This window comes from Lagenorhynchus albirostris, chromosome X (assembly GCF_949774975.1).
Source record: "Lagenorhynchus albirostris chromosome X, mLagAlb1.1, whole genome shotgun sequence".
Taxonomy (NCBI): Eukaryota; Metazoa; Chordata; class Mammalia; order Artiodactyla; family Delphinidae; genus Lagenorhynchus; species Lagenorhynchus albirostris.
Window position 1 is genome coordinate 58,722,729 of NC_083116.1, and position 12,461 is coordinate 58,735,189.

Below are 12,461 nucleotides of genomic sequence, written 5' to 3' on the forward strand. Positions count from 1 at the left end.
CGGCTCTGCAGAGTTTTCTAATAGAGAGATTTAATTACATTCATGACATCATAATTAATAAGGCAGGAGTATATTGATACAGTTGAAAAAGATGTTTAACAAGAGAGTTGAACTGAAAAAGGATCTTCTCATTAGCCACAAGTTTACCAGAAGAGTCAATTAACCAGAACACCTCATTCATAAAGCATTCTGGCTTAGTACAGATTTATTGTAAATAGATTTAAACAAAGGCATAACTCACTTTACACAATAAAAGTACTGGGGAATAGTTCATGCAAATCACATTTTCATTCCTTCAGCAATTCTAAGTTTCTCAAGGATTGAATCCTGATTATATGAATAGTCCCTAGCACTCAGCTGGCAACTTTATTTAATAAGTAATTCAATTGAATTCTATTTAAAATGTACTGGGGAATACAATAAATACCAAGAAATCCTGTTTATTCCATAATATAGTAAAGAGCAAAAATTTATTTTAAAATTCAGAAATATGTAAATTCAGCTATTAGGGACAAATGCTAGTTACTTATTACCCAATCTAGATTTTGAGCTTTCCAAACATAGGAGTATCAAGGTAGGCTTAAAAACATCATCTCTCTAAGATTAATAAAAAGGAGAAAAAATACTGAGAGTCAGCAAGTATATAGGAGAGTGAATCTATTCTAGACTGCTAATGAAAATTAATAAAACTTTACCCAGTGCTTCGTATATGACTCAAACATATATAAGAGAAGCTCAGGAAATATTTTTCTGTTTAATAAATGAATAAATACCACCTTTATGTATGTCAGTTTGGCAATACATTGATATTTTTCATGCCTTCTGACTTACAATTCCATTTCTAGAAATTTATTCTAAGGAAACAGTTATAGATGCACATAAAGATTTATGTACAAGGTGTTTCGACAAAGCATTGATTACATTAGCAAAATAATTGGAAATATGTTAAATTTCCAAAAATTTATGAAAATTGTACATTTGAAAATGGTATATTCATACACAGAATATTTATGCCACTGTTAAGAATTCTGTCCAATGCCATCCAACTACTCAGTGGTGGGGTCAGGATTCAGTTTCAGGCCTGTTTGACTCGAGTTTATATTTCTAAGCATGTAGATAAATTCAAGAATAACTTGAGGCTAGAAAAGATGAAAAGTACAATGGTGAATAGAATCAGTTACTACAATGAGATACCAATAGGCTGGCATGATAGATTAGATCAACAAGATAAAAGTTAAAAAGACATAAATGTACCTGTAACTAAGTCCAAAAAGTCTATATGCTTAAGTACAGACTGAGAAAAGACATAGCTTACCAGTGGCCCATGTAAAAAAGTTTAATGAATTTTAGAGAACTGCACAATCACTATATCATGGTCAAAGGCTGATTATAAGCAAGGTTGATTGTGATGACTCAAAACAAAAATAAATATAAAAACAAATGTGATCTTAGGGAGTTTTAACAGAAATATATTATGTAGAACAAGAGAAGTCAGAGTCTGACTCTATCCTGCGGTAGTCAAAATACTTACACCCGAAGAAAACACTAACCATCCTGAACATGTTTGGCAGAGAATGATCATGAAAGTGAAGGAACTCAAAGCTATGACATATGAGGAATGGTTAAACTACTAATACACTTATCCAGGAAGCAAAACTACTTAAAGTGTAACTGACATCTGAAGAGTTGTTTTGTGGAAGAGAGATGAGAATTGTTCTGTATGGCACCAATGCAAGAGATACAGGGCCAATGGGTAGAACTTATAATTATGACACAGGTTTGTGTTTGACATAAGAAAGGACCTTAAGTTGAATGAGAGCTGCCAGAAAATGGAATGGACTGCCTTAGGTTCCTTAATCCAGAGTTTTATTCATGTAGAAGAAAACAGCCAGTTAGCGTACCTATTGTAGAGGGGAGTACGGTACCACAGTGAAGACTGAACTAGAAAACATTTAAAATTACTTTCAAAACTGAGATCTTAATGAATTTCTTAAACTCAGGCTTCCAAATATCAGGTGTACCTGTATAAACATTTTAAGAAAGAAAAGTCAGACTGCTTAGAAGAACTAAAACCCTGTACTACTCATTGATTATTCGTTAAGAAAAATCACCAATTGTTTTTCATTGGAGTTAGGATTTTAGATGTTTGGGTTAAATATAATAGTGTTTACTTTGAGATGCCTTGTAACTATTTCTCACAACTTAAAAAACGAGCCTAACAAATAGTTCAAAGACGTTTTTGATGACTAGAGCTAACAAACAAACCAACCTCACAGCTTTTACATCATATTTCTGTTATACAAAATTCAAACTTTTGTAGGCAAGTTACCTGCTCTGGTTTCACTAGATGCTTTCTGGACTCCTCTTCTTTGGCCGCATGCACACTTATAGATGCACATATTAGAGCTGCTGGCATGGTTGTCAGCTTTCCCATCTGAGAAAGATATATCAAAAAGGTATTTTTAATTGAAAGCTTCCCACCCTCTATTTCCTGATAAAGTTTGGGGGGCATCTGAGGAACACTATTGGTTTCATTTAAATTTATTAAAAACTCAAGCACTCCAAATTATTCATACATTTTTAGGATATAATTCCTAAAATTCTTTTCTCATGGTAGAGTCTTATTTTTACCAATTTGTTAACTATCTACTTCATATGGAATATAGCAATATAATAATTACTAGTTACAAGTGAATATAAGCTTTGAGGGATGAAGTGAGATATAGATTATGATATTCACTCAGTCCACAAATATTTATTGAGCAATTACTATATGTCAGATCCATCAGGGAACAAAACAAAGATCCTTGCTCTCATGGAGCTGACATTCTAGTGGAGAAGAGGCAGGAGATGAACACAATACATATATTATATAGTATATTAAAATCAATAAATGCTATGGAAAAAGTAAAGGATAAGGGTGATCTGGAGTACTGGGTGATTCAGGTTGTATCTTGAAATAAAATTTATAATTACATTATTTATAAAAAATAACAACCTACCATTACAAATCTTATGCCCCTAACTAACATATTCCTTTTTACCTATTTCATGCTTGATCTAAAGCCAAAAGTGACCTTAGTTTTAGATATAACTTGATTTGAATTAAGAATGCAGGAAAATTACTGGCTCTAAGAACAAAGTGTTCCAGTGTTTATCCAGGTACAGAATAATTCCTAAAGATTATTCATTCAACAAGGCCAAATGAAAAGCTTTCCAGGGAATGACTATTTTAAGAGCTTCATTCTTTAGACTCAGAAGGAGGCCTGCTGAAATTGACCAAAGACATCCAGAGGGAAGAGGTCTCTCTGGCTTACACATAAGTGGAATTGTTTAAGAACTGGAAGAAACACTGGCCAAAGGATTCCAAATCTTACTGAATAACAGTGATCGTGTCTGCACTTCATTTCTGACATATTTTTCAATATTTTCTGGACAGAATACGGGAAGCTGCAGGCACTAGTTAAGCAATTTCCTGTTTAAACTAGGCATGATTCTGATTTAGATTGAGACTCCAGAAATATAGGGTAAAAGGAAGACTCAACACTAATAAAAGAAATTGTGTTCACTGTTTTTCCCCTTCAAGCCTCCCTCTAGTACATAAGTCAGCATCACAGAACAATTTATCTAGGCCTGCCTTCCAAAAGGCATCACTTCTGATTTCTTACACACAGTTGGTGTTCACTAATGAAATAAGATTTCCACTCAGTATCTAATGTCGGGTATCAATAAAAAACATATTAAAATGGATGCCAGCAATGGATATTCTCCCGTGTACCTGAAAAAAATTTTCAATAAAGCTCTGATTATTTGAAGCATGTCAATTCTTACAATATTTAAAACCTATTTTAAAAATACCAGATTAGACCTTACTCCCTAGATAGAACATTTGAAGTATGCTAATATCTGAAAAAATTTCAATACCCTATGTTCTTAGTATAGTTATTTTATTTCACATAATGGAAAAATAATAGCATGTAGACTATAAAATAAATTCTTAGGTATTACTTAATAACTATGATCGACTGCTCCAGAGTGTGGACTGACTAATTGAACTAGTGGCCTAAAAAGTTAATACAGTATACCTTGAAAAATGCTTAAGTATCTTTGCTACATTTTCTACTCTATAGGGCAGGGTCCATCCACCTTGACTTTTATTAATAAGGCAGTGTGGCATAATGGTAAAAACATAAGCTTAGGAGTTGCACAGACCTTGTTTTGAACTCAAGTTGTGGAACTTACTATCTAAATCTGGGCAAGTTACTTAAGCTCTTAAGAATTATGCTGCCCAATATGGTAATTACTAGATGCATATGGTTATTTAAATTTAAATTTATTAAAAATAAATAAAATTTAAAATTTAGTTCCTTAGTCACATTAGCCCCATTTCAAGTGCTCAACAGCATAATGTAGGGCACAGATATACAATATTTCCATCACTGAAGAAATTTCTACTGGACAGAGCTATCTTAAGAGTCTCAGGTTATATATCTGAAAAGAAATGGGAATGCCTTCCTTTTTATGATTATCTTGAGGATTAAAGAATTACATAAAAATGGCTTGCACTTGGTAAACGGGCAATTAATTCTAGCTCCCCATTCTTTCTGATTGCTGAATAAAGATGTTAAGTGGTGGTGCTTACTCCCCATTTTTCTTCTCACATGTATTTGATGTTAATCAGGCTCTAGTGAGGGCCATAATAACAATAAAAAACATAGCATACTTACTGCCTCTAAACAAAAAAGGCCAAGACTTTGATCAAAAGAAAAGAGGCAGGGCTCCCCTGGTGGTGCGGTGGTTGAGAGTCCGCCTGCCGATGCTAGGGGACACGGGTTCATGCCCCGGTCCAGGAAGATCCCACATGCCGCGGAGCGGCTAGGCCCATGAGCCATGACCGCTGAGCCTGCGCGTCTGGAGCCTGTGCTCCGCAACGGGAGAGGCCAGAACAGTGAGAGGCCCGCATACCGCAAAAAAAGAAAAGAAAAGAAAAGAAAAGAAAAGAGGCAGATTGGCACACTCAGGCCTTTTCAAAACACAGGTTATACTGATGAAAAAGGCATCACTATCCAGAGAGACAGCTGATTATATACCACACTGAAAAAATTAGAATATGGATTGGTAAACTACAGATCTGGGCTAAATCTGGTCTGGACTCTGAGCTAAAAATGCTTTTTCTTAAAACATATTTAAAAATTTATAAAAACAAAATAAACAAACAGAAAACAAAGAAGAATATGTGACCTTTTGTGTCCTACAAGTCTAACATATTTACTATCTGCCCCTTTATAGAAAAAACAATTGCCAATGCCTAATTTAGAAAATAAAATAAGGTATTTAAAGAACATCAGAGCTTGGGGGTATTATAAAATTTACAGGCTCATAAGGCTGTTAGTTAAATAGTATTAAAATTGGGCAGAGGCAATCCTAGTTTTCACAAGGTAAGACCTTGAGTTAAAATTATTTGTAACTTCAAAATAATGACTTGTCAATTCAAAATTATGTGTCTTGTTTAAAATCAATTATCTTCCTATTAAAGATAACAAACAGGCCCTAGAACAGAATTCTATCATATAGAGATTTACAAAGAGCAAGACTGAAGATGAGCATCAGTTAACTCCCCCATGAGACTCAACCCTTCCAATTACTTCTGTAATCAAAATATAGTTGATTCGCATTATTTGCAGTAGTTTTATTCCATAAAGTAGCCCTGAACACTGATTTAGGGAATAATGAACACTACTCCTAGGGAAAATACAGGGTTAATTTCTTCTGAACCTCTGGTTACATTTTCATCAACTGATCAATACATAACCTTGTTTTATATGTGTTTCTGTTTAAAGACACCTTGTTTACTATATATTGTTGATTCAGTAACATTGAACTCACAGCCAACAGCACTCTAACTCATGCCACGATGAAGTTTATCCAACATACATATTTTCTCCCTAAGGCATATCACAGCTTTCTTGCACTTAAGAACACTAGATAGCACTTCTGCACTATGCATGGAGACATTTCAAATAGCAGCATTTCCAAAAAAAAAAGTGAAAACACTTAGCACTATTTACCACAAAAGGGACACTTGTTCACAGTATGAGAGCTGGAAAAATAAGGCAGAGAATTAACTGGTCCAACTTTACTTGGGAGTACAAACATATCTGTTTTCTCTTCTTTACTAACAGAATTGAAATTTAAACTTCTCTCCTATAAGAATTTTTGTTACTTATTTTGTAAGAAAGAGCATATAATTATTATAGGCTAATCTAAAATCAGTCCTAATCATTAATTCTGCTTTAGAGATATATTATCATGTAGTAAATGCTATTTTATTAAATCAAGAGTCCTGTGATAAGTATAAAACAAAACTGAAATTTAGAAAGGTAAGCCCTAAAAACTAAAAGGAAAATGAAATAAACAATGTTGAGGCAATGATCACACAGACAGGAACAATTCAAAATGAACTTACAACCAGTAATTGGGCTATATCCAAAGGACAAAGAGAACATCAACAAACAAACAAACAAACCTTAAAACTTAATAATCATATTGTTAGTGGCAGTTTTGATACTTTATTATGAACCTGCTCTGTGTGTTATACAAGGAGACATTTAAATATGCTGGCATTTTAAAGATTGGGATTTTCAGTGTGGGAGAAAGATGTAAGATTAATGAAGTTAAAGCAAGATCCTGTAGTTCTGAATTGGAATAAGATTTATCAGTTGATTATATTATCATGATACAGGAAATATAGAAGACGGAGAAATACATTAAAAGACACCATGGTGTACTGGAATATAGCTATGCAACAAAGTACCCCACGCAAACAGCCAGATAGACCTTCGAGTTGAGATTTGTAAGAAAATTCAATTGTGCTTGCAATATTGCAAGTGTAAACTGCTTTAAAATATTTGGCTCAAGAACTTGATGAGTCTATTTCCAGCACCCAATGAGTTGTGACAAGTTGACATTAGTAATCAAAGTTCAGTACAGCAGCTTAACAGAACTTTGTATGCTGTAGTGCCTTTTGAGTTGTTTACTTGTGAAGATCTGAGAGGAAGTAGTGATACAGTTGAAAGAACACCAGGCTGTGAATTGGAAAAGCTGTGTTCTAGTCTGTGCTCTGCTAATAATTCACTATGTCACCTTTTACAAGTTAATTCCCCCTCACTGTGTGTCAGATTGCCCATTTGTGAAAGGAAGCTGCACTACAAAATGTCTACACTTCCTTTTAATTTTGACAATGCATGATTCTAAAGTTCAGTGATAATTTCCAAGTATATAATTTACTACAGATAAGATATTGCCATTTTGTTTCTCTAAAAACCAGAAGGAAAGTCACCAACAAATAATTACCTTATATTGAAATAATACTCTAGATTATATAATCAGAATCACACTTTACTCACACCGAACATCTTAAATGCGAAGACCACAGAGGGAATTTCAAGAATTTAAAAGTCATTTAAAAACATACACAACTAAAAATTACCTCTTACTTAAATAAATGAATTTAAAAACCTTCTTCCTAAAAAAATAAAAAATAAAAACTTCTTCCTAAAGACAGCATTTTTTTTTCTTAACATCTTTATTGGAGTATAATTGCTTTACAATGGTGTGTTAGTTTCTGCTTTATAACAAAGTGAATCAGTTATACATATACATATGTCCCCATATCTCTTCCCTCTTGCATCTCTCTCCCTCGCACCCTCCCTAATCCCACCCCTCCAGGTGGTCACAAAGCACCGAGCTGAAAAAGACACCATTTTTTTAAAATGGAGATAATGTAAGTGTGTGTGAAGGAGAGGAAGCAGTAGAAAGGATAGGAAAAATGGGTAATTATTACTAAACACAATAAATGGAATAAAAGTAATAATTCCAATTTGATTAGCAACTTAAAATTTCAAAGTGATCTAGTAATACCACTGACTTGGCCATCAAGACACTTGTGTCTAGTCCCAGCTCTGTTCTTGAACAACTATGTAATCTCTAGTTAGTCATGTCATCTCTCTGGGCCAAAGCGTCTTTATTTGTAAAATGAAAGACCTTGAGCAGATAATCTCTTAGGGCCTTAGAATTGCACTATCTAATAAGGTAGACAATATCCACATGTGTTATTTAAATTTATGTTTCAATTAATGAAAACTTAAAGACTAAAAATTCAGTTTTTCCAAAAAAAAAAAAAAGTGAAAACACTTAGCACTATTTACCACAAAAGGGACACTTGTTCACAGTATGAGAGCTGGAAAAATAAGGCCACTTCATTCCCTTAGCCACATTTCAAGGCCTCAGGAGATACATGTGACTCCAGTGGGTACCATACTGGACAGCACAGAAATAGAACATTTTCACCACTGAAAAAAGTTTTATTGGACAGCACTGCCTTAGAGCTCCAACCTTTAGGATTTTCTTATGATTCTATCAAAAAGAAGAGATTAAGATTTTGATGAGGGGACTTCCCTGGTGGTCCAGTGGTAAAGAATCTGCCTTCCAATGCAGGGGACGTGGGTTCAATCCCTGGTCAGGGAACTAAGATCCCACATGCCACAGGGCAACTAAGCCTGCAGGCCACAACTACTGAACTCGCGGACCTCAACTAGACAGCCCACATGCTGCAAACTACAGAGCCCACGCGCCACAACTAGAGAGAGAAAATCTGCACGCCACAACTAGAGAGAAGCCCACACGCCACAACAAAGATCTCCCATGCCTCAAAGAAGATGCTGCATGCCGCAATGAAGACCCAATGCAGCCAAAAATTTTAAAAAATTAATTAATTAATCAATTAAAAAAGATTTTGATGAGATATATACACTCTTATGTTTATCACAGCATTACTCACAACAGCCAAGATACGGAAAAAACCCAAAAACCCACCAATGGATGAATGGATAAAAAAGATGTGGTACACGTACCAAATGGAATATTATTCATCCATGAGAAAGGAGGATATCATACCATTCGCAACAACATGGATGGACTTTGAGCACATTATACTAAGCCAGATAAGTCAGGGAAGCAAAAGTACTGGATGATGTCATTTATATGTGAAATCTAAAAAAGTCAAACCTGTAAAAACCAGAGAGTAAAATGATGGTTACTAAGGGAAGTGGGGGAGGGGAATAAGATTGATGGGTTTTAAGGGTACAAACTTATTAGTAAATAAGCCACAGAGATCTAATGCACAATAAAGACACTATTGTACTGTAATTATGTAATTTGATAAATATTATTATAACAGCAGTCATATTATAACATATAAATGTATAAAAGTAACACGCTGTACACCTTAAACTTACACAACATTACATGTCAAATTTATTTAATAAGAAAAGAAAATGATTTATATGATTTTTGCTTTCAAACTTACCAGTTTTAACTCTATATCCATCCATTCAGGGCATATATGCTAACCTGAAAACAGCAGAAGGAAGAACTGGATACTGTTTATACCACTGTAGAAGAATATAATGGCATTACATTTTCAAGAAAGTAAAAGGAAAATAGGAAAATAAGAAATTTTATCCTTTTATAGGAATGGTTCTAAAAGATGGTCTAAATCTATAAATCAGAAAATAGTCTCATAAAATCATGAAAACAAACCTATAATACTGTGTCTCCTGTACTACTTCCAAGGGCATTTTCCTTAAAGACAAGGACTAAATCTTAGCAGTTGTTGTAGCTACTTTACTCCAGCCTTGTATCAAGTACATGTTTTAGTATAAACTAACATGATAGTAAATCATCAGGTCAAAGTAACCTATCCTTGGACAAATGTAAGATGTAAGGTTTAAAATATGAAGTAATCATATCACCTTTATCCATTCTTTAGATTTTCATTTGGCCTACAGATCATTACCACTCTCCTGAAGTGTTAAAACTTAGAGATGGGGATAATAATTAGTATATCCAAGATAACCTCTCTGAAAGGGAACCCTTGTACACTGTTGGTAGAAATGTAGAGTGGTGCAGCCACTGTGGAAATCAGTACGGAGGCTTCTCAAAAAAACTAAAAACAGAAGTACCATATGACCCAACAATTCCACTCCTGGGTATATATCTGAAAAAGATAAAAACACTAATTTGAAATTTTACATGCACCCCAATGTTCATACAGCATCATTATTTACAATTGCCAAGATATGGGAGCAACCTAAGTGTCCATCAACAGATAGATCGATAAAGATGTATGTATACACACACACACACACACACACACACAGAGACACACACACAATGGAATATTACTCAGCCATAAAAAAGAATGAAAATTTGCCATTTGCAGCAACATAGACTTGGAGGACATTATGCTAAGTGAAATAAGTCAGAGAGAGAAAGACAAATATCACTTACATGTGGAATCTAAAAAATATAACAAACTAGTGAATATAACAAAAAAGCAGCAGACTCACGGATATAGAGAACAAACCAGTGGTTACCAGTGGGGAGAGGGAGGGAAAGTGACTGTACAGGGGTAGGGGATTAAGAGGTACAAACTAGTGCATATAAAATAAGCTACAAGGATATACTGTACAACACAGGGAATATAGCATTTTATAACTATAAATGGGACATGACCTTCAAAAGTTGTGAAACACTATACTGTTCACCTGTAATTTATATAATATTATACATCAACTATACTTCAATAAAAAATAAAAGAGGAGGGGGATGAGAGGAAGATGGCGGAAGAATAAGACGCGGAGATTATCTTCCTCCCCACAGATACACCAGAAATACATCTACACGTGGAACAACTCCTACAGAACACCTACTGAACACTGGCAGAAGACCTCAGAACTCCCAAAAGGCAAGAAACTCCCCACATACCAGGGTAGGGAAAAAGCAAAAAGAATAAACAGAGACAAAAGGATAGGGACGGGACCTGCACCAGTGGGAAGGAGTTGTGAAGAGGAAAGGTTTCCACACACTGGGAAGCCCCTTCGCAGGCGGAGACTGCGGGTGGCGGAGAAGAAAGCTTTGGAGCCGTGTAGTAGAGCACAGCAACAGGGGTGCGGAGGGCAAAGCGGTGAGATTCCCGCACAGAGGATCAGGCTGGTGAGTGCCAAGAGGCTGGTCTGCTTACCCGATGGGGCGGGGTGGGCTTGGAGTTGAGGCTTGGGGGGTTTCGGTCGGAGTGCAGGGAGAGGACTGGGGTTGGTGGCGAGAACACAGCCTGCAGGGGGTTAGTGCACCACGGCTAGCCGGGAGGGAGTCCAGGGAAATGTCTGGACCTGCCGAAGAGGCAAGAGATTTTTTTCTTCCCTCTTTGTTTCCTGGTGCGCGAGCAGAGGGTAATATTAAGAGCACTGCTTAAAGGAACTCCAGAGACGGGCGCGAGCCGTGGCTAAAGGCGCAGACCTCACAGACGGGCATGAGACGCTAAGGCTGCTGTTGCCGCCACCAAGAAGCCTGTGTGCAAGCACAGGTCACTATTCACACCAACCTTCCGGGGAGCCTGTGCAGCCCACCCCTGCCAGGGTCCCGGGATCCAGGGACAACTTCCCTGGGAGAACGCACGGCGTGCCTCACTCAGGCTGGTACAACGTCATGCTGGCCTCTTCCACTGCAGGCTCACCCTGCACTCCGTGCCTCCCCCCCCCACTCCCCGGCCTGAGTGAGCCAGAGTCCACGAAGCAGCTGCTCCTTTAACCCCTTCCTGTCTGAGCTAAGAAAAGATGCCCTCCGGCGACCTACACGCAGAGGCAGGGCCAAATCCAAAGCTGAGCCCCTGGGAGCTGTGAGAACAAAGAAGAGAAAGAGAAATCTCTCCCAGCAGCCTCAGAAGCAGCGGATTAAAGGTCCACAATCAACTTGATGTACCCTGCATCTGTGGAATACATGAATAGACAACAAATCATCCCAAATTGAGGAGGTGGACTTTGAGAGCAAGATTTATGATTTTTTCCCCTTTTCCTCTTTTTGTGAGTGTGTATGTGTATGCTTCTGTGTGAGATTGTTTCTGTATAGCTTTGCTTCCACCATCTGTCCTAGGGTTCTATCTGTCCATCTTTTTTTTCTTAATAATTATTTTTTATTTTAATCACTTCATTATATTTTATCTTACTTTATTTTACTTTATCTTCTTTCTTTCTTTCTTTTTTTCCTTCCTTCCCTCCTTCCTTCCATCCTCCCTCCCTCCCTCCTTTCTTTCTTTCTTTCCTTCTTTCCTTCTTTCTTTATTTCTTTCATTCTTTCTACTTCTACTAATTTTTTCTTTCTACTTTTTTCTCCCTTTTATTCTGAGCCGTGTGGATGAAAGGCTCATGGTCCTGCAGCCAGGATTCAGTGCTGTGCCTCTGAGGTGGGAGAGGCAACTTCAGGACACTGGTCCACAAGAGCCCTCCCAGCTCCACATAGTATCAAACAGCGAAAATCTCCCAGAGATCTCCATCTCAACACCAGCACCCAGCTTCACTCAACAACGAGCAAGCTACAGTGCTGGACACCCTATGCCAAACAAC

The 12,461-nt window shown here is 36.7% G+C and overlaps 1 protein-coding gene across 5 annotated transcripts in view; it reads right to left on the reverse strand.

Moving 5' to 3' along the window:
* The window catches only part of APOOL (apolipoprotein O like), a 125,472-nt gene that overhangs the window by 80,456 nt on the left and 32,555 nt on the right, over nt 1-12,461 (reverse strand). For 2 of the 5 annotated variants that reach the window (XM_060137430.1, XM_060137433.1), the window contains exons 2-3: nt 9,368-9,452; nt 2,330-2,434 (exon numbers count right to left, since the gene is read on the reverse strand). The exons of 1 other annotated variant lie outside the window; for it this stretch is intronic. In XM_060137430.1, coding sequence (XP_059993413.1) covers nt 2,330-2,434; nt 9,368-9,388 — 126 coding nt within the window. In that variant the 5' untranslated portion in view covers nt 9,389-9,452. The remainder of the gene's footprint in view (nt 1-2,329; nt 2,435-9,367; nt 9,453-12,461) is intronic. 2 more of the 5 variants (XM_060137431.1, XM_060137432.1) reach the window with 2 other exon arrangements.